The sequence below is a fragment of the Crinia signifera genome, chromosome 1 (genome assembly GCF_055691185.1).
Source record: "Crinia signifera chromosome 1, ASM5569118v1, whole genome shotgun sequence".
Taxonomy (NCBI): domain Eukaryota; kingdom Metazoa; phylum Chordata; class Amphibia; order Anura; family Myobatrachidae; genus Crinia; species Crinia signifera.
Window position 1 is genome coordinate 270,941,754 of NC_139217.1, and position 24,334 is coordinate 270,966,087.

General features: G+C 40.0%; 1 protein-coding gene across 1 annotated transcript in view; it reads right to left on the bottom strand.

The window, feature by feature from the left end:
• GRIN3A (glutamate ionotropic receptor NMDA type subunit 3A) overlaps positions 1–24,334 on the bottom strand; it is a 263,518-nt gene that overhangs the window by 99,450 nt on the left and 139,734 nt on the right. Inside the window, exons 2-3 of the mRNA XM_083183908.1 lie at positions 15,284–15,888; positions 13,077–14,124 (exon numbers count right to left, since the gene is read on the bottom strand). Coding sequence (XP_083040034.1) covers positions 13,077–14,124; positions 15,284–15,888 — 1,653 coding nt within the window. The remainder of the gene's footprint in view (positions 1–13,076; positions 14,125–15,283; positions 15,889–24,334) is intronic.

Sequence of the window (24,334 nt, forward strand, 5' to 3'; positions counted from 1 at the left end):
ATCCTATTTTATTTGTATTGTATGATGTACAGTATTGCACAGTCTAGTTAGCTATCTGAAACATGAAAGACAAAGGTATAAATTGACTCACAGTATAGTATAGAAATAAATGACATATATAGTATTTTCTATATTTTTCAGCATACAGTTTGGTACAATATTACATTTTCGCTACAGCTTAATGTAATTGAAAGTGCATATGTTATGTATACAGAATACATCATACACATATATACATCAGAAACACAAACATCAATTTTGAATTCATGGACTGCCTGTGCTGTGATTTAATGTTAACTGACAAGGAACAAATTTATTCTGGATATCTGGTAGATAAAGTCAAACTGGTACTGTCATGTTTTAGGTTGCATCCTTTTATTCTAAACATGATGTCTCTCCTAATCCAGTTCTTATTAATTATAAATATGGGAGTCTTAATTTCAACATGGTTTCCAATTACAGTATATATAATACAAGGTGAGTCATACTTTTCAAAACTAGTTTCAGGGAGATTATAGTTGGTAGTAGAATTTTGTACAGTGCGGCATTGAGGAGGGCGAGCCAAGCTCCACCCAAAGGGTGTGTCTAGCTCCATATATGGGCATGTCTATGCTTAAATGCTTGCTGCTAAATATTTCTAGATAACAGTATTAACTATATATTTTGGGAAATTTAGCAAGTATTGATAATAACATTGCTGCCTGCAATATTGGATTTATTTGTTTGCAACAATTTGATATTTATTTTCTTATAACTAAGCATAATATACTTGATAATAAATGTGATGCTATGCAATAAATCACAAATGCAATTTAACCATACCTGCCTACTTTTGAAAAAGCACGTCAGGGAGATGGTAAAGGCAGGGCCGGTGCAAGGCAAAACTTCAGCCTACTCCCCCCCCCCCCCTTTTGCTTTTCCTGGAGGTCCTCTGCACCCTCCCCTTTACCACCCACAACAGAGTACAAGGAGGAGGGGGCAGCAATGTAGGAAGTATGCCTCAAGGGAAGTATGGAGGTGAGGTCTTAGACGTTCTACAGTAGCCACCTGCATTAAGTACAACAAGGATCCTCATAGACATCCTAGATTTTTATGCAGGGAAATTGCACTGATGATTCCATTTCGTGTATACATCTCTGATTCCCCCGAACCCCCCCCCCCCCCCCCAACCAGTAATAACTGTATAATGTGGGTATGGTGAAATCAGGGAGATTGCAAGACTCATCAGGGAGATAGGGAGATTACTACTATTTCAGGGAGGCATTTATGGGTTGAGTATCCCTTATCCAAATATCCGTTGTCCTAATTATTCAGAAAACCATAGTTTCCAAATTGTACTTTTTTTTTTGCTAAAAACTTTGTGGGTACATCTGTAACTGGCACTAAATATGTGCAAGAAAATGATTGCTTGGCATACAAATTTAGTGCCTGAGATAGTACACAAACTTTGTTTAATGTTTTAAAATCTTGTTTCATGCACAAATAATATATATTTGTGTGTATTTCATGTGTTTATTGTGCTTATACAACATAAATGCAAGACACCTCAAGATAGCTCATTCAAATATAAAAATATTCCAAAATACAGAATTATCCATTATCCAAAATGCTTCTGGTCCACAGCATTTGGATAAGAAATACACAACCTGTACTATATTATTTATTTATTTCTTTTTTAGTTATAATTTATTAACAGTTTCATATATAGCGCACACATATTACGCAATATATTGATATATATTACCACATGTACACGCACACACATTTATTCTAGGGTTAAATTTGTTATGAGCCAATTAACCTACCAGTATATTTTTGGAATGTGGGAGGAAACCGTTTTTTTCTTTTTTGTTTATAACTAAACGTATCTTTACTCGGGGGTGCACCACTGACCATCACACTTCTTAAGGCTATAGCCTCGGCTTAGGCTGGTAGGTGATGTGAGACAAGATTTTCTATCATCAATTATAGTCAGTTTTTTTCCCCATCTCCTTATCTCTTTAACCCTATGATTCCCATTTTAGTGCAGGCTCCTCCCACCCAACTCCTTCTTCAGGAATCCGTAGTACCCAGAGGAAACCCACGCAAGTATGGAGAGAACATACAAACCCCGCCCAGTTAAGGCCATGGTGGGAATCAAACCCATGACCTCAGTGCTGTGAAGCAGTAATTCTAACCACTACACTGTACTGCCCCACTGTACTATATTGTTTCATAATAACAAACATCAATTAACATTTAAAAAATTAAGAAAAGAGCATGAAGTACAGAACAAGACAATATATAATCACACAGATCAAGCTTTACATTATGCCACTGTCCCTAAATACGGTACAGATGTAGCCAGACTCATCTTGGCAGCGATATGACCAGTGGCTAGTGCCACTTTGGTGCAGCAAGTCACACATAAAGCGATGCGCCTGGCTGACGGCTAATGTATTTTGAATGAGATGCAGGTGTGACTTTCATGTACGCACATGGTGTTTGGGGCGCACTTTTTGCACCCGTGTCACAAACCCTCTTAATGGCGGAAGATCGATGTGGCTATCTACATCTGTAGATAAGGATTTAACTATCCTCTATGACAGGGGTGGGGAACCTTTTTTGTGCCAAGGACCGTTTGTATGGGGAAAAAAATCCTTCGAGGGCCATATGTAAAAATGTCTCTTACAAATTGTCCTGCTGCAGTCGTCCCACACTTTGATGGCTGCCACTGAATAGGACTGACAGTCTCCGGCTGCTGTTGATTTAAGAGGAATCTTGCGAGAACTACCGACCTCTTGCGAGAATTCCCCTGTACTTGACTCCCGGCAAAGCCGCCAGGCGGGTGGGAGGGCCGCTCAGACAGACTACGGGGGCCGTATACGGCCCCTGGGCCTGAGGTTCCCCATCCCTGCTCTATGACAGCAAAATATTCTTAGTACATTAGCAGTGTCAAGATCCTCACAGGATAAAGCTACATTCACAGCTTATGTCTCACATGCCTGGAATATGCCTGGAGCCAGCCCGACATAGAAATGACCCATGCCCACAAACTTCATGGGACAGGATGAGCTGCAGCTATTCCTCTGTACTCAGTATATGGAGAAGATGCAGTATCGGTCAGTGACCATAACACTGCCCCAACCTTACCTCTAACATCCTGGAGTGGTGATATCCATACATCTTAACTGTATCATGTCTTTTTAATTGTAGAGGATTTAAAGATTTCACTATGCGGGGAATGTGGAGGTCACATTATGACACACACCGTAATGCACCTTACACAATATGCAACACACCATAATGCTCCTTACAAAATATGCCACTTCAACAAAATGCCACCAGTAGTACCACTTAAACATAATGGGGGAAATTTACTAAGATTTGAATTCTACTTCACATGTGATGTTGCTATGGGCAACCAATCAGATCCTGTATGCTATCTTCTAGGGGGTGCTAAATAAATTAGTAAATAAATAAAGTAGATTCTGATTGGTTGCCCATAGCAACATCAAATGTGTAGCAGAATTCACATCTTAGTAAATTTCCCCCAATGCCTTCTGTAGTGCAGCTTACACATGCTGTCCAATGTAGTGCACTCACACATACCACCGCCAGTAATGTTGCTTACATTAGCCCTCTAGTGTGGCTTACACACATAATGCCCCACTAGTACCACTTGCAAATAATGCCCCCACTAGTGCCATTTACACATAATGCTCGCCAATATGGCCTGTCCTCTGCCACCACTTCCACTGGCCATCTCTGAGGGGAGGAGAGCTAAGAGTACGCTTCTCCCACCGCTTGCTGAGTTCATAGCCCATTTCAAATATGGCGCTGGCTCATGAGTCAATCAGAGTTTGCAGCCCATCAGTCAATCAACCATAGCTGCTGGTAGGCGAGCTCTGGTGGCTGGCATGGAGCTAGCACTAAATATATGCAACCCATGCTACCAAGCTATATCGTGGCTTTGTATGTGAAGTATGATGCAGTAAAAAGAGTGAAGTAAGCCGGTGAAGAATTTGCCCATGGCAACCCATCAGCGGATACGGAATGTATCATGTTATAAAATGCTCTTTTCAAATTATACTACAAAAGCTGCTTGGGTGCTATGGACAACTTCTCCACTCTATCACTGCTGCACGAATCAACCCCAATCTACATCCTGGCTATTGCAAACACTGAATGTGGGGAGAGGAACTAAGCTATTGAAAAGTGATAACATTGAGAGTAATAAACGAACAGCCTATCAGCTACTAACTGTCAATTTTCAAACACAGCATGTAACATGATAGCTAGGAGCTGAATGGCTGGTGATTTATCACTCTCAATTGTATCACTTTTCAAGCTTAGTACATCTGGCCTAATGTAACGTAGCACTAATAGTTTTTGCAGCTACAATACTGTAGTTGTTCAGTGCCTTGCAGCAGTAAAAGTGTGGCTGTTTCCTGTGGCGTAACTATAAAAACTGTGCCCCCCCCCCTTTCTGCTGGAAACATTTTCAGATGCCTCCCCCTTGGTACCTTCTTATTGACAGAGTATTACCACCACCCCACCCCCTCTGGCTGCTGCTGGTCTGTCACATCTGCCTTCATTAAAAATGTGCCTCCCATTATAACTGTGTTCCTTTGAGGTGGAAGCCATTTTGGTAGGGGCATTTTCAATGGGGCTGGAGTGACAGGACTACAGCAGTGGCATATCTACAGGTATTTACAAGCCAGTCAGTGGTAACAATAGCCCCCACAGACCATAGCGCCCACAATCCACCCACTGCCTCCAAGCCATTGCAGATCTGGCTGTTCCCCTTGATCAATGTGATCTAGAAATGTAGAGTCACCTGGGACCTGGTGTTCTAATAGGAGCTATTTGCCACAAATTGAGTAACAGTGAAAGAGGACACATTTGTATTTTCTGAAATAAAATGAAGAAAATATATCCTGCTTTGGGGATTTTGTTGGCACTTATCAGAAATGTTTCCAGACAAAAGGCTTAAAATTGCATTTCAGTTTAATAGCATATCTTCTTCGTAGTGGCTATACCTTTGAAACCCAATTTCACTAAATCAATTTCATCACATGAAAGTTTATTTATTCTTTCTGTTTACAATTTCCAAAACTTCGGAATATCCCTTAAGAAATGATAAAGTGCTAAGCCAATATACACAATTTAATTGATTTTGATTTTCACTTTCTCAGAACTCAATATCATATTAATGTGCACTGGGAAGGGGGTGACAAAGCTGGAGATTAAAGACCCATTAAGGACCCAACCTAGGCTGATGAAAATACTAATTCATTAACACAAATGTAAGCATTTGATTTCTTAATTCACAGTTCTTTATGTTAATTTATTCTGGCAAAGGAAAGCAAGACAAAGGAGATTTGCGTGCTCTGGAGATAAATTATAGCATTAAAGATGTTTTTGTGTGTTTGTTTTTATCTTGTAAAGATTTTCTTTAAATTGGGAGAAATATGAAAGTAATGAAATTTCCTTTGCATAGTAAAAAAGGCAAGTTATTTTAGCAGTTTTTCAAATTCATATTAACTAGGGGGAAAAGTGTTGATAGTACAATACAGGGTAAAACATCATATTCTCTCGCAATTCTATTTCTTGCTTATCTTACTTAATAGAGTAAGCTACTGTAAATGTTTTCGTTATCAAGGGTTTTGTATGACTAATAGGCATTAACTTTGAACTTGTTGATGTTTTGACCTATTTAGATTAATAGCTTAGAAGTCTCCATTACTGGATATGTACATTTCAGTCCAGTGGAGTAAATTCGTCCCAGTTGCCCGAAGGCAAGATAAATAATGTTGCCCACCCCACAACACCCACACACACACACACCACCTTATATAAATATATGTGTGCATTTGTGTATGTATTTATGTTATGGATATTATGTTTAAAATATAGTGTGTGAGATCTATGGTCCTGCTAGAGGGGGGAGTCTGTCAAGGCAGTGATATCAATGGCTTTCAATTAAATGATTCAAACTTGCAGGGGAGGAGAGGTGCCCCATTGGGAGCAGGAGCCCAGCGGTAGATGACTCCATTGCTTACCAGAATTGCCTACCAGAAATCTGTCACATATTGACAGAAATTATCGGTAGAAAAGAAATTAAAAATTATAAAACCACAAGAAATATGACATTCTGCACATATTATTCAGCAACAATCAGCCATAATTGATAATACAATAGTAAATGTATCTCTCTGTTTGCTTCGAATCCTCAAGAAAAGGAAAAGTAATTGAAAGGGGGAATATAGATAATCAAAATGATTCTGAGACTTTGAATAAGTCATGTTTATGTGATTGAGGATCCAATCTCTGCTCTAAATAAAGGGGGAGGGGTTGCCAGTTACATTGTGTAAAGTTACACTGAGGCTGATACAGGTGTTTTTTTTTCATATTTCACACAAGGTAAATGTTGCAGAAGCAAATAACAGTAGGTGCACTCATTATATCCCGCATTGATTATTGCAATAGTCTACATACTTGTCTTCTCAAGAACAGACTCTCGCCACTGCAATCCATTTTAAATGCTGCTGCTAGGCTGATCTTTCTTGCAAGGCACTCATCTTCTGCTGATCTGCTCTGCCAGTCACCCCATTGGTTACCTGTGTTTTACCGTATTCAATATAAAATCCTTCTGCTAGCATATAAAGCTATTTACTTTAGCAGCTGTAAAGCTACAGCACCAATTTATATCGCTTTACTTATCTCAAAATATCTCCCATCTTGACCACTCCGCTCTGCACAAGATCTGCGTCTCTCTTCTGCATGGATCACCAGCTCCCATTTACTATTACAGGATTTTCATTGGGCTGCCCCCACCCTATGGAATGCCCTTCCACGCACAATAAGACTCTCCACTAGCCTCCAAACTTCCAAGCATTCCCTGAAAACTCACCTCTTAAGGCAAGCCTATCATATTTAAGCACCATAACCCTCTGAGTCACTTATGTATTATATAGCTTCCCTTCTGGACCTACAAGCTATGCTATTACTGGAGCACCTTAAATTATCGGTTGACGGGGACCATCTTCTTTGGAGACCTACCCACTTCTCCCAACTTAGAGCACACCACGCTGAACTGTATCTGAGAAATGCTGACACTGTGGAATAAAAGCATGATCCCTAATTTATTAAGATATCAGGGTGAGCCACAATATGTGAGTCTTGAGCTCTTGAAATCATAGAGCACTGGGAAATGCTGGTCTAATAACCAAGTTCCTTGGAATACAATTCCCTCTACAATGAAATATTCTTCAAAGGAAACGAAGTAAAAGAACATGAGGACATGCACTGAAACTGGAGTGAGGTAGGTTCAGGGAAAATGTTAGAAATAATTACTTCACAGAGAGGGTAGTGGATAAGTGGAATAGCCTCCCATCAGAGGTGGTAGAGGCTAAGACAGTAGAACAATTTAAACATGCTTGGCATAGGCATGTGAATATCCTTACAAAGAAATAAGGATTAAAAAGGGTTGAGATTACCTGAAGGGTAAAAAAAAGGGGCAGACTAGATGGGCCAAATGGATCTTATCTGCCTTAAAATTCTATGTTTCTATGTTAATACCTATGAGCAGGACCAAGGATGGTAATGTGTATATATATATATATATATATATATATATATATATATATATATCCCTGTTCAACTGATATATGACTTTTTATTTCTACCACTCAAACGAATTGAGAGACTGAGCCACATATAAGAAGTCATCTCTTTTAAATTGCAATTGTGTAAATTTCTGTTATTTTTTTATATTGTGATATATTTTATTATTATGTCAAAATAATTAATTGATATATAGTCTTGTGTGTATTTTTCAGCCAGCGCTGGCACCAAAAAAAATATTTATGCTATTACTGGTGCCTGTCCTTGTGTACCCCTCCTATGTCCATATAGATTGTAAGCTTGCAGCATGGCCCTCTTACCTCCAAGTCTGTCTGTTGTTACCCAGTTTGGTTTACAATTGTAAAGCACAACAGAATCTGCTGCGCTATATAATGCCCCTTTCCCACTGCAGCTAAAAAATGGTAAATTGCAGATTTTCAGCGCAATTTACCGTTTTAAGGCTGCAGTGGGAAAGTGCCAGAGTTGAAATACTGTTTAAAGTTAAATGGTATTTCAACCCGTTTTTAAAGCAGAGTCCTACACGTTAAAATAACGTTTAAGAGGCAGTGGGAATGCCTCTTAAACGTTATTTAGCCTCCAGGCAGTCCCAGTGCCTGATGAGAACTAGTTGTGCATGTGTAATGAGTGCACGTGCATAATAATGAGCCGCTCATTACATATGCACATATGTAATGAGCCGCTCATTACATATGCACATATGTAATGAGCCGCTCATTAATATGCACGTGCACTCATTACATATGCGCAAAGTGAGAACTACTAGTTCTCATCAGGCACTGGGACTGCCTGGACCCCGCATGGACCCTGCATGGACCCCCGCTGCCTCACCACTGCCCTGCATCCCCGTGCAGGTAAGTACAAGGGATGGGGAGGTGGGGGCACAGGGTAGGTACGGGGGGTTAGGCACTCTTTACACTTGGGGGGGGGATTAGGCACTCTTTACACTCGGGGGGGGGGGGGGTTAGGCACTCTACATTTTACACGGTTCACTGCAATGGGAATGGTACTTAAATGGTATTCAAAACGGTAATCTGCTGCAGTGGGAATGCTAATACCGTTCTAAATACCATTGAAGATTACCAGTACTTTAAACTGGTCTGCAGTGGGAAAGCAGCATAAGTAACTGTAAATAAATAAATAATAATAACAAGTAGGTTGCATTTACAGTACACTTGCTTTTGGTGCAGGGAAAATAATTGCCTATTTTCACCTGTATGATGAGTTTTATGCATCTATGTGACCACAATCCTCCTTTTCACATGCCTAATTTCATAACTGACTTTATAATCATTGTGCATTTTCAACACCTCTTTTCTTGTTGCAAGACGTGTGTTTGAAAACAGATGCATACGTCCCACTATGCAACACCCACAGTACAAAGACATGGCTTCACTCAACTTTGTATATGTTATTACAATGTCAATGGGCTGATTGCAATATTAATACATTATTAATTAAATTTCTTATTCTTTATGTTTATTCTGGCAATGGAATGGTAGGCAAAGAAAACTTGAGTTTTCTGGGGATAATGAATATAATTATCAAGTTCAAATAAGATAGGCATGGTTCCAGAACAAAGGCATAGACTCTAACATGGGGTAGCAGTGGCTTTAACCAGGCAGCCCCCACAAAGGGTTTTTGTTTTCGCTGTGATGGCACCATGACAACACATTTTGGACATATTTGCCTTTAATTTCTTCTTACTGATAACATTCTCTTTTAGATTCAAGGCATAGGCAAAGCTTAATGCATCTTCCCAGAGCTTGTCTCAGAAGCTATCCCAATATACTGTAGGTCCCTAAAGTCCTACCAACTAATACAACAGACTTTGGGGAAATGAGGTGTTAGTGGCCTTGGGTAACTGAGCAGCACAACCATAGGCGTGCGCAGCACATTTTATTAGGGGGTGCATCATAAAAGGGGTGTGTCCAGCACCACCTATTGGGAAAGTCTGACACCGCCCATTAAGTGTGTCTAACACCGCCAATCAGGTGTGACTACCATCACCTATTGGCACTCGCTACATTATAAAACGTTTCTCAGCCACACCATAATCTCCTGCCTATTTCAGTTTTAATCTTCTAATTACTCTGGGTGTAATTGGGTGACCCTCCTAGACCCACGGTAGATATTTTGTGACATCTCTACACTAGCAGGACCTGGCAACATACTTTGCGAGTAAAGTGGGTGAGATGGCCATTGATGTGTTTCTTGCTGAATCACATAACCTTAGCCATGCCCCGGCTGCATAATGCAGGTAATATCTGAAGTAAATAGCAGGAGTGTGGCTACGATGATGTGTCCCACTTTCAATGCCCCCGATCCGCCCCCTCGCCACCTCCCACTGCCCCATACTCTATTGTGACACACTGAAAGCAAAAAAAGTATGTTTTATTTGCACCCATTGTATGGCAAGCTTATCACATTCCAGATCCAGTCATAGAACCTTGCATTCTGGTTGAATCAATGCAATAAAGAATACAGTATCTATCCTTATGTTTCAATGCCTATTTCCCTATAGATTGTAAGCTTGCGAGCAGGGCCCTCCTGCATTTTGACTGTCTGTAAATACCCTGTTTGTTGTATCACTGTCTCCTTTGTAAAGCGCAATGGAATATGCTGCCCTATATAAGAAACTGTTAATAAATAAAGAATAAATAAATTGTATTACATGTAATATCCAGGTACACAGTTACTGTACTTGTTCTTTCTTGCATTTTTCCCAATTTACTGCTTTTTTCTTCCATAATTCACAACTTACAAATTATTTATCTAATGTCTCAGTACCAATGCAAAAAAGCTGCAATTAGTGAGTGTAGCTGTAGAAAACTGTACACTTAATTCTATAAAGAAATGTATAGGAATGCTCTAAATCTTGAGCATATCAGCATATTAAATCAGATGACAAGGCTCAATGAAAAACAGAAAAACATTGGGGCTCAATGGACTCATTTTTACCCCAAAGAAAAGAGGAGTAGAAATAAAACTTGTAAAGCCCACTTGCATATGCAGTAGTAGTGAACTGCATCGCAAGATGTGTTTAACAGTGTGACACTAGTATATAATATGCATCATGTTTACATTAGCAGTAACAAGTGTATATTCTTACAAACGCATACATACAGTGTGGGTATACAGTAGCAGTAACCTATAACTATTGAATAGTGATAAAATGCTATTAAATATTGTCACATAAAAAATGAGCGCAGATCTATGTGCAACTGTGTGAGCATTCTATGGCCCTTATACAAATTTGTTTGGAAAATGGGCAAAACCATGTGCACTGCAGGTGGGCAGAGCCAAATTTCCAATTAGGCACGTGAGGCACCGGCCTAGGGGCGGCACATGTTTGGGGGCGGCACTTAGATGCCTGTGATAGTACTGTCAGCCCAAAATGTACCAATAACTGCAAAATATACACTGTACTGTACTATATTCCATCTTAAATAGAGTGTAAATGGATAGGACATGCAGATACTGCCCCTATAAACTGTCCTACTTAGTAAACATTATTGTTGTGCCTAGGGGCGCCCTCATCCCTAAATCCACCCCTGCAGGTGGGGCAGATGTAAAATTTGCAGAGAGAGTAAAATTTGGGTGGGGTGTGTTGAAACTGAAATCTAAATTGCAGTGTAAAAATAATGCAGCCAGTATTTACCCGGCACAGAAACAAAATAACTCACACAAATTTAACTCTCTCTGCACATGTTAAATCTGCCCCACCTGCAGTGCACATGGTTTTGCACATTTTCCAAACAAATTTGTACTGCGACCAGATCTGAATAAAGGCCTATGTGAGCATTCTATTGCTGTAATCAGCCTATGCTTAATTATAAGGACTCTCATGTTCAAATGTGCAAAATGAAAATTTGTCCAACTGTGCCTTCATCTTTTTATACTGTATGTACTAAATTCGGTACTTGTTTCCTAGCACGGCGCCCAGATTTCCTACATACGCTAACGTAGTGAAATCGCATCGCATCACATGTGCTTTTTGCATGACATGCGATGCGATTTTCCATATTTTCATATATTTCAGTAAAAGTTACAGTTCTTAGTTAACACATGTCGTCTTTACTGTTTCAGATGTATGATATGGCTAGTGTGAATGTGTTCCTAAAACACCCCCACTATCCACACCACCCCAAAGCACGGCGAGCGCAGCGGAATGGGCCCACCGACCTTTTCATACCCCCACTATCTACGCCGGCGTGGAGATGATTTTATATAGTGTGGCCACCGAGCCTGAAGCGTGGCGAGGGGCCGCGCATCACTTTACATGTATTCCATGTCCCCTCGCGGGGTACGTTGCGCTCGCCACGCTTCGGGCTCGGTGGCTCGCTGAGCTCGCCACACTATATAGAATTAACTCCACGTCGACGTGGATAGTGGGGGTATGAAAAGGTCACCGCGCTTTGGGGTGGTGTGGATACTGGGAGTGATGCAATGGCATAGTAAGCACCCATCACATCACAAGGCATGGGTGCTTATACAATGAAATATTGCATCGCATCGTATTTGGTGTCATGCGATCCTATGCAATATTTCATTGTATAAGCACTCCTGTGCACTTAATATGGACATCGCATCGCACGCATCGTACAGCACTTTACACGGTACGCGATGCGATGCGATATTCCTATGCAGAATCGCCCACTAAGCTATTTGCTTAGTGGGCGCCGTGCTAGGAAACAAGTACCCTAAATTCTTATTTTTACTGTGCAAATCCTCCACACATGACATCCTTGTGTGTGTCTATATAAAAATCTAGTTGACATGTGTAACTTGTATTTATTAAAGCCATTATGCACAGGTATTAGCATTTGTCTCCATAATTGTGTGTCTTTTATTTCTGGGGGAAAAAAAATCTTTTGTAACATTGTAAATAGCTTGTGGCTATCTCTGTATACAGTGAATCAATGTGCTGCTTTGTGCTAAAGGATAAATGCAAATATTTTAGGCTTTGTACCAACTTCTGAGCAGAATTTAACACAGCAAAGTACTTTAGTACAACACGCATATGTCTATCGCCTTTAGTTTTGCCGTCTGATGCTTTCTATCCTTAGTTCTTTCTTGTTCAGAGAAATGGCAATTCTGAAAAGGTTACAGTAATCAGGATATGACAAAATCAGAGTTGGAATTGCATTTTTCATGAGAAACTGGAACATTCAATCATAGCTACTGAACAGTGGGCTATCAAAAATGTATATGTCTTTCCATGTTACCGCTAGTGACGACATTTAGTATTGACATAATGAAAGTGTTAAGCTCTGCAAGTACTTATTAAAAATGTATTATTTCCATACTTATTCTATGATAAATGACACTGATGTCATCCGTTCCACTGCAGCATGATCTTCAAATATTCAATTAAACAAAAACCTTCTAAATTCCATGCAGCATCCAGACAACTATAAATAATAAAATATGGATTAATTTTGACCTACCTTAGGATCATGGATTCCAGAAAGCTCCTCATAAATTTTCTCTCCAACCATGACAGCTGCCAGATTAGCAGTATATGTTGACAAACAAAACAAGCAAAATATTGCCCAGAGATTCATCAAAAATCTTCCAGTCCAGCATTTAGGAGTTTTGATAGCAGCTGTCCTGCCAAATAATATGGCATAACAAACATTTAATGCTGAGGAAAAGGAAAATACTTTGCTTCTGTTTCTGCCATTTGGGGTCATACCAAAGGGGCTTTTCCATTCATAAAGTGTTAGAAATATTGCGGTAATATGAAGAGATACAAATATTCCCAACCACATTGTCCAATGAAGTGGCCACATAAAGGCTCCAATTGGAGCGGCTGTATCTTTAGTCCTTACTAATATGCCCAGACTTGTTGAAAAGAATGGACTTGTAAAATCTATTACTTGACTTCTTGCTGTATTAATGCTAAATGAGGTTACAGCAAGATGGGCCGCACCACTTAGTAGGTCTCCCACAAGTCCTGTCCAGTGTCCATTTTTCCAAGCTCCATACTTTCCATCACCAACAATGTACAGGTCAAAATCAAAGTTCATATCTTCTGACAATTTTTCCAAAAGGTCAATGCAGTAACCATAGCAACACTTTTTGTATTCAATAGGCACGGTGTCGTTGTCACCCTGTAAGCTTTCAAAAAGACTGTCCAATACTCCGGAATCATTTGTCATGGGATCTAAGCAAAGCTGTCCGGCTGGACACTGGCCATCGGCATCTACATTTCTTGTAAACACAAAAGGAGGTTCAACCAGAGTAACAACTCTAAGATGTAATCGTGTAGGCTGTTGGTAGTGACTTTTTTGCCTTTGTGCCTGGTCTGGCCATAATCCATAATCCATGATGATTTTTTCATCTTTCCAGCTCCCAAGTCGTGTCCACATCGGATTGCCAATGGGATCATGTTGTAAATTCCAGATAAAATAATGATTTTCTGAGTTGATAATAGATGAGTCTTTAACTTTGACATGTCCACTGACACCACTGAATGATGTATTTGTTAAAAACCTGTTTGATTAAAATACATCAGATGAGATAATTAAATTGCAATAAATAAATAACCATATAAAAAAAATTAAACAGTTTTAAATCAACTGTAAATACATGCTTCGTAGAACATCTAGACAACACTGTTCCAGTATACAATAATTAGAGGAAATTAATCTCACATCCATGTACCTATGTATACACTGTTTCTATAGGTTAAAAGTAAATTTTAGATATGTTTAAAATACATGTTATTTGTTTATCTTGATGTTTGTATTTATTTATTGTTGTTTTCATCCATTTGACAAAGTATATCTTTTGGAATGCAAATTTGTTTTCTAAGTCAAAAAGTAGACTTCATATACTCAGTAGATGTGTATCATAAAAGCTATGTTTGCAGTTATGCACATAGATTGTGGCCACTGCTAAATTTCCCTACATTGCACTCTCACAGGATAATTACACAAGCTAGGAGGGTAGCTAACTCAGTAGCGAACTATTAAAACCTAACCTATCTGTGAAGATAAAAACTAAATGTCAACCACCCACCACTTTAGAACCACTCCTTCCAGATTTTTTTTCTGGTCTCCTCATAATGTACTGTTTGCTTTGTGTTTATGGCTTACATTAATATGTGACCATTTTCTCAGAACATTTGGGAGATTTCTGAATCTCTGGTGGCTCTCTCCGATGCTCGGAAGAGTGAGTATATCTCTCTGTGGATACCTGGAGATGGTTATCTGGACAGCCAATTACGATGCACTGAATAGCATCATTATGGCTATGTCCATTCACAGAATAGAGGGGTTAGATTAGAAACTTGATTCAAATTAGAATAACTAATAACCCTTTGAGTGGGGAATATGAAACTGCACTGTCTGGACTTTGTTATATATATATATATATATATATATATATATATATATATATATATATATGTGTGTGTGTGTGTGTGTGTATATATATATATATATATATATATATATATATATATATATAGTTACTGTTAAAAGCCGTCATGGCATAGCTTGATTTCATTTTATTTTCCCTCAGTGATAATCACAAATCTCTTTAATGTGATCCTGCTTTAAGTCTGCTTCTTATCATTACCTGGGCCAGACATCCATAAATGAGAACGGAGTCATTTTTATAGTATTCTGATTGAACTACCAAATCATACCTGGATAAGTACTGTCCAGATGTGAGATTTAGACTGTCTCTGTTCATGCAGTTCATTGTACTGGGAACAAGTGCCAATTCTGGCTGATCCATTGTTGCCGTGGCAACGGCTCTTGCTATTAACTCCATTGCATCTTGCACATAATGTTCAAAGTAGGAAGCATGGGTTGTCCCATGAGCTATAAGGCCCAAAGGCAAACCTTCAGTCCTTAATTCATCAACATTTTGAGAGTCTCCGAAAATCCAATAAAACTCTGGTAATATTATTCCATACTGGACGGCGGCTTCAAAAATCCGTCTCGTGTCGTCCATATCACATCCAAACATAACAATTGTAGATGTAGTATCCTTTATGCTCTCCAGGTTTAACTGCAGGTAGCTTATAACATAATTTGTCAGTGTTAAATTGACTGTAATGTTTATGATTAATCCGAGGTGAAATCTTGAATTATTTTGTGTTAAAATGAGGAATTCTGTTATATTCCAGTCCTCTTGGCATAGTAATATGCTGTAATTATGCCAGTTGTTCATTGACAGAATGGAGAAAGTGACATCGGCATTTGAAGTTAGAGAATTTTCAATGCTAAGCTGCAGATGGAGTGGATTCTGTAATAAAAGAAGACAATTGTTAGCTTATTTTCTGGAAAATGTAATACTGTACTTTATCATCATATTGCTACATTTAAACTAAAAGTAACTTCATTAAATTCAATGGCACAGTGTGAAATGTCTGTTCATATGAGTCAACTTTCTTGAGATCAGAGGCTAGTTTTATTGTCATTAAAATGTTACAAGCCACTATTACAATACATCAAAAGAAGAAGAGCTAAGGAAAGAGGAGTCTATCTATCAAGGTACCCATTCCTTTGCTTTTAAGCTTCAGTGAAGACTCTGGCCAGGATTCAAAGGCTAAAAAACTGACTACTGCTTAAATTGCACTTCAATGCCAGTTCAAGAGAACATGAAACTTTTCTTTGATATTTACAGTATGTTTCTAGATCAATGGTAGAAATATTGATAAATATGATTATATTGTGTAATATTTCACAGGGATATAGTTTATGGTATCCTTGGTCCCATACCAATTGGCATCAATATCATCTCTCTCTCTCTCTCTCTCTCTTTTTATATATATATATATATATATATATATATATATATATAGATAGATATATATATCTATAGATATATATATCTATATATATCTATAGATATATATCTATATATATATATATATATATAGATATATATCTATATATATATATATCTAGATATATATATCTATATATAGATAGATATATATATATAAAGTCCAAAGAATATCGGCACTCTCTCCAAAATATGCACAGACTCCGGGTGCCACTCGAATATACACAAATGCAGACTTCCAGTGGGGTGATGGCACTCTCGGAAATAAGACACACAGACGCAAGTAGTAGCTTGACGTTTCAATTCATAAAAGAATTTTCCTCAGAAGCCTGTGAAGCCCGCCAAGGGACGCGTTTACCTGTGAAGGTATCGCTGCGCTCGCCACGCTTCGGGCTCGGTGGCTCGCTGCGCTCGCCACACTATTCTATTCTCAACTCCACGCCGACGTGGATAGTGGGGGTATGAAAAGGTCGGAGGACGCGTACCGCCGCCCCTCGCGGGCTCGCTGCGCTCGCCACGCTTCGGGTTGACGTTGATCGTGGGGTGGCGTTAACAATTGTGGGGGCCATTTCAGACTTTAGGGTGACTATTTGGGCTCTGTGGCCCATTTAACATTGTTTCCTATGGAAAAATCGCGGGCATTGAGGCATTGAACACGAAAATCGCGTCCAATCTCACTTTTAACATTGATCCCTATGGGAAATTGCGGCCATCGCGGGCATCGCATCGCACCCGTTTTTTAGTGCATACGATGGTCGCGATGGTCGCGATGGGCGCCGTTCTAGGTAAAGAGTACCGTTTTTTCTTAATCACATGTAGTTTTCACTAGCATCTTTCTCATACCTCAGTGAACATGGTAAAAACTTAATTGCTATTTTTTTTAATTTTACATATTTTGCTAAATGTATGCTTTATTATACATTAAAACACACTTTTTTGTTCCATAATAATTCAATGCTATAAGAAACCTGTAATTTTCAAATACAGTTCCAAGTTACAGTATGCCACAGACATTGCAGCTCTGCAATTGCAGGACTGCAAACAATGATCACAATAAAATGCCCATAAAGCTTTAACACCTTTATAGGGCTGATTAAATCATAGGCATGCTACATATAGAATGGTTTCCAGCAGCTTTGCAGAATGAGTAGCTGAGTTCTGTTTGCCTATGTAGGAGTGAGTAGAAAGCAGCTACTGAAATGATGTTATTTTAGTGTGCAACTGAATCTTTCCTTATTACTGCTGTCTACCGTTGCTCATAATCTACACAACATACTTACAAATTTTCTGGCTATGGGAGGGGGCCATCGGGTTGGACATAGCCTCCTGTTCATGTTATTGTGGGGTGTGTGGCCTCACAATGGGTAGGCATTGCAGGGTGTGGAATCATGTTCGCGGCATCATGGTCAAGTCCTTTACTTTCCAATGCCAGATTACCAGAATTGTAAAGTGGTGGCAGGGCTATGATGATGATAATTATGTCAGTAGCCTTCACGGACCATCCCGTTTTAAAGATGGCTATGGGAGAGGGGTGTGGGACTGTAGAGACTTGCCTACCGCTCTTGCAATCTGGGAGTGGCACACGATTTTCATGTGCCTCCTTGCCATTCCAGAAGAAAAGGCACATATGACCTATAAAGAACTCTGAGATGATATAGAAAGGCAGTGGGTGAAGTTGGCAGCAACAGGCTACTGAATGCACTGCCATCAGTGGGCCTGGTCTGTGATTGGCTTAGACTTCAGGAAGTAGGAATGAACTATTTACAAATGGAGCAGCTCTCATTTGAGCTGCCCCTGGCGATAGAATCGCCCAACGCTGCCATTCGCCATCTGACAGAAGGGGGCATGCTTGCGAGCCCCGTTCTGTCGGAGCCTGTCACTGCCCTCAGCTGGCTCCACAATGCTCCCCCGTTGCTGCCCACAGTCCTCTGCGGCCCCCACTAACCCTGCCCATCTCGATGAAGTGGAGATGGGCAGAGAATCCACTCCCAGCCACCATGCTGACAGAGACGCTCGAGCGTGTGAGATGCACACATGTTCCCACCAGAGGGAGCGTCTGTCCGCTAGCCTGCACCAGCTCAGGGGATCTGGCGATTCCTCAGACTGGCAGACAGGCGCTCTATCTGTATTAAGGGCCTTGATCTTCATATTGCTTAAGCCAGAGTTCCCTGTACTCTGCCATTACAGTCCAGCATGTTATGATATCCATACTTGAGCACAGGTGCCTGATTCAGGGCCTGATTCAGACTCGACTTTAGGTCTGTTTCCACATGCAGATTGCCAGTTATCTGTGATCTTCTGTTGTGCAAAGTCCATTTGTGTGATCTTGCCAGCACTTTCCCTCTGATGATACCTGAAAGCAGCATATATGGTTCTGCATAAAGGGGCTAGAGAAGGGGTTATGGGAGGTCTGTGTTTGCAGAAACTGGGTGTGTCACACCCATTTTCTGGGAAGGGAAAGCCAGGGATCTGCGCATTACCACGGCGACTTCATAGCCTTGTGCCAGCTGTGTAAGCTGGAACTTGTCTGGTGCTTACTCCGCTGGCCATCTACTGTATGTGGAACATCCCGACCATCTGTTGCGATGTTGAATCCCAGCATTTGTCAGAATCTACTTCTTATTTATTTAGCATCCTAGCATAGTAGACAGGATCTGATTAGTTGCCCATAGCAACATCACATGTGAAGTAGAATATACATCTTAGTCAATTTCCCCCAGTATGTTTGAGATACAGTATGTGCTACATGGCTGTTTTGAACCCTGGTTATATTGTTATGACATCAGGACTTTTACAAACCCATAGCAACCAACAGAACATTTGTTTTCATAAGGCTAATTTCTCTCATTGGCACTTTTGCACATAAATTAAGTGGCACACACTATAACTGCACTGTACTTTTACTAATTTATATAAGAAAGTTTGAATGTTTACTAATTAACCCTTAACAATCAACGATTAGCTTTCATTTATCTAATGCAGCAGTTTTCATACTCAGTCCTCAAAAGCCCCCTGGACTATTAAGGTGCCTTGAGAAACAAGTTAAAAACCAATGATCTAGTATAAATACATTTTGCCACTGAATAAATATAAGAACCCAATCAAAATATAAATATGCTCTAAAATTTACAGATATTTATTATGATGAACTAATTATTTCTATTACCACAAAAACCAATTCAGATATAGAAAGTTATTGGACCAGGTACTATTGTGTGCAAACAGTAAATTAAAATAAAATGAAGGATGCTGATTTTATATCTTAACAATCATAATACTTTTTTTTTGCACTCAAATTCATTTTATAATCAATTATAGGCTTCACATTCATAAGCAAATCATGATTACCATCAATGTGCTTTCAATGATCTATTACTTGTTCGGGCATAAGGCACAAAAAATGCCAGTGTCTGGGTGTCCCCAAGCAACATAAAAATGGGTACGGCGCCCATCGCGGGCATCGCATGTACATCGCATGCCATTATAATGGCATGCGATGCGACCGATGCGATGCCCGCGATTTTACATAGAAATGCATGTTAAAATGTAAATCACGTCGGTCGCATCGCATGCGGGCAAAAAATCGCATGCGATGCGACCGACGCGATTACCGCGATTTTACATAGGGAACAATGTTAAATGGCCCACAGACCATTCTGTAATAAAAGAAGACAATTGTTAGCTTATTTTCTGGAAAATGTAATACTGTACTTTATCATCATATTGCTACATTTAAACTAAAAGTAACTTCATTAAATTCAATGGCACAGTGTGAAATGTCTGTTCATATGAGTCAACTTTCTTGAGATCAGAGGCTAGTTTTATTGTCATTAAAATGTTACAAGCCACTATTACAATACATCAAAAGAAGAAGAGCTAAGGAAAGAGGAGTCTATCTATCAAGGTACCCATTCCTTTGCTTTTAAGCTTCAGTGAAGACTCTGGCCAGGATTCAAAGGCTAAAAAACTGACTACTGCTTAAATTGCACTTCAATGCCAGTTCAAGAGAACATGAAACTTTTCTTTGATATTTACAGTATGTTTCTAGATCAATGGTAGAAATATTGATAAATATGATTATATTGTGTAATATTTCACAGGGATATAGTTTATGGTATCCTTGGTCCCATACCAATTGGCATCAATATCATCTCTCTCTCTCTCTCTCTCTCTTTTTATATATATATATATATATATATATATATATATATAGATAGATATATATATATCTATAGATATATATATCTATATATATCTATAGATATATATCTATATATATATATATATATATAGATATATATCTATATATATATATATATCTAGATATATATATCTATATATAGATAGATATATATATATAAAGTCCAAAGAATATCGGCACTCTCTCCAAAATATGCACAGACTCCGGGTGCCACTCGAATATACACAAATGCAGACTTCCAGTGGGGTGATGGCACTCTCGGAAATAAGACACACAGACGCAAGTAGTAGCTTGACGTTTCAATTCATAAAAGAATTTTCCTCAGAAGCCTGTGAAGCCCGCCAAGGGACGCGTTTACCTGTGAAGGTATCGCTGCGCTCGCCACGCTTCGGGCTCGGTGGCTCGCTGCGCTCGCCACACTATTCTATTCTCAACTCCACGCCGACGTGGATAGTGGGGGTATGAAAAGGTCGGAGGACGCGTACCGCCGCCCCTCGCGGGCTCGCTGCGCTCGCCACGCTTCGGGTTGACGTTGATCGTGGGGTGGCGTTAACAATTGTGGGGGCCATTTCAGACTTTAGGGTGACTATTTGGGCTCTGTGGCCCATTTAACATTGTTTCCTATGGAAAAATCGCGGGCATTGAGGCATTGAACACGAAAATCGCGTCCAATCTCACTTTTAACATTGATCCCTATGGGAAATTGCGGCCATCGCGGGCATCGCATCGCACCCGTTTTTTAGTGCATACGATGGTCGCGATGGTCGCGATGGGCGCCGTTCTAGGTAAAGAGTACCGTTTTTTCTTAATCACATGTAGTTTTCACTAGCATCTTTCTCATACCTCAGTGAACATGGTAAAAACTTAATTGCTATTTTTTTTAATTTTACATATTTTGCTAAATGTATGCTTTATTATACATTAAAACACACTTTTTTGTTCCATAATAATTCAATGCTATAAGAAACCTGTAATTTTCAAATACAGTTCCAAGTTACAGTATGCCACAGACATTGCAGCTCTGCAATTGCAGGACTGCAAACAATGATCACAATAAAATGCCCATAAAGCTTTAACACCTTTATAGGGCTGATTAAATCATAGGCATGCTACATATAGAATGGTTTCCAGCAGCTTTGCAGAATGAGTAGCTGAGTTCTGTTTGCCTATGTAGGAGTGAGTAGAAAGCAGCTACTGAAATGATGTTATTTTAGTGTGCAACTGAATCTTTCCTTATTACTGCTGTCTACCGTTGCTCATAATCTACACAACATACTTACAAATTTTCTGGCTATGGGAGGGGGCCATCGGGTTGGACATAGCCTCCTGTTCATGTTATTGTGGGGTGTGTGGCCTCACAATGGGTAGGCATTGCAGGGTGTGGAATCATGTTCGCGGCATCATGGTCAAGTCCTTTACTTTCCAATGCCAGATTACCAGAATTGTAAAGTGGTGGCAGGGCTATGATGATGATAATTATGTCAGTAGCCTTCACGGACCATCCCGTTTTAAAGATGGCTATGGGAGAGGGGTGTGGGACTGTAGAATGCTTTTGGAGACTTGCCTACCGCTCTTGCAATCTGGGAGTGGCACACGATTTTCATGTGCCTCCTTGCCATTCCAGAAGAAAAGGCACATATGACCTATAAAGAACTCTGAGATGATATAGAAAGGCAGTGGGTGAAGTTGGCAGCAACAGGCTACTGAATGCACTGCCATCAGTGGGCCTGGTCTGTGATTGGCTTAGACTTCAGGAAGTAGGAATGAACTATTTACAAATGGAGCAGCTCTCATTTGAGCTGCCCCTGGCGATAGAATCGCCCAACGCTGCCATTCGCCATCTGACAGAAGGGGGCATGCTTGCGAGCCCCGTTCTGTCGGAGCCTGTCACTGCCCTCAGCTGGCTCCACAATGCTCCCCCGTTGCTGCCCACAGTCCTCTGCGGCCCCCACTAACCCTGCCCATCTCGATGAAGTGGAGATGGGCAGAGAATCCACTCCCAGCCACCATGCTGACAGAGACGCTCGAGCGTGTGAGATGCACACATGTTCCCACCAGAGGGAGCGTCTGTCCGCTAGCCTGCACCAGCTCAGGGGATCTGGCGATTCCTCAGACTGGCAGACAGGCGCTCTATCTGTATTAAGGGCCTTGATCTTCATATTGCTTAAGCCAGAGTTCCCTGTACTCTGCCATTACAGTCCAGCATGTTATGATATCCATACTTGAGCACAGGTGCCTGATTCAGGGCCTGATTCAGACTCGACTTTAGGTCTGTTTCCACATGCAGATTGCCAGTTATCTGTGATCTTCTGTTGTGCAAAGTCCATTTGTGTGATCTTGCCAGCACTTTCCCTCTGATGATACCTGAAAGCAGCATATATGGTTCTGCATAAAGGGGCTAGAGAAGGGGTTATGGGAGGTCTGTGTTTGCAGAAACTGGGTGTGTCACACCCATTTTCTGGGAAGGGAAAGCCAGGGATCTGCGCATTACCACGGCGACTTCATAGCCTTGTGCCAGCTGTGTAAGCTGGAACTTGTCTGGTGCTTACTCCGCTGGCCATCTACTGTATGTGGAACATCCCGACCATCTGTTGCGATGTTGGATCCCAGCATTTGTCAGAATCTACTTCTTATTTATTTAGCATCCTAGCATAGTAGACAGGATCTGATTAGTTGCCCATAGCAACATCACATGTGAAGTAGAATATACATCTTAGTCAATTTCCCCCAGTATGTTTGAGATACAGTATGTGCTACATGGCTGTTTTGAACCCTGGTTATATTGTTATGACATCAGGACTTTTACAAACCCATAGCAACCAACAGAACATTTGTTTTCATAAGGCTAATTTCTCTCATTGGCACTTTTGCACATAAATTAAGTGGCACACACTATAACTGCACTGTACTTTTACTAATTTATATAAGAAAGTTTGAATGTTTACTAATTAACCCTTAACAATCAACGATTAGCTTTCATTTATCTAATGCAGCAGTTTTCATACTCAGTCCTCAAAAGCCCCCTGGACTATTAAGGTGCCTTGAGAAACAAGTTAAAAACCAATGATCTAGTATAAATACATTTTGCCACTGAATAAATATAAGAACCCAATCAAAATATAAATATGCTCTAAAATTTACAGATATTTATTATGATGAACTAATTATTTCTATTACCACAAAAACCAATTCAGATATAGAAAGTTATTGGACCAGGTACTATTGTGTGCAAACAGTAAATTAAAATAAAATGAAGGATGCTGATTTTATATCTTAACAATCATAATACTTTTTTTTTGCACTCAAATTCATTTTATAATCAATTATAGGCTTCACATTCATAAGCAAATCATGATTACCATCAATGTGCTTTCAATGATCTATTACTTGTTCGGGCATAAGGCACAAAAAATGCCAGTGTCTGGGTGTCCCCAAGCAACATAAAAATGGGTACGGCGCCCATCGCGGGCATCGCATGTACATCGCATGCCATTATAATGGCATGCGATGCGACCGATGCGATGCCCGCGATTTTACATAGAAATGCATGTTAAAATGTAAATCACGTCGGTCGCATCGCATGCGGGCAAAAAATCGCATGCGATGCGACCGACGCGATTACCGCGATTTTACATAGGGAACAATGTTAAATGGCCCACAGACCTCAAATAGCCACCCTGAAGTGTGAAATGGCCCCCCCAA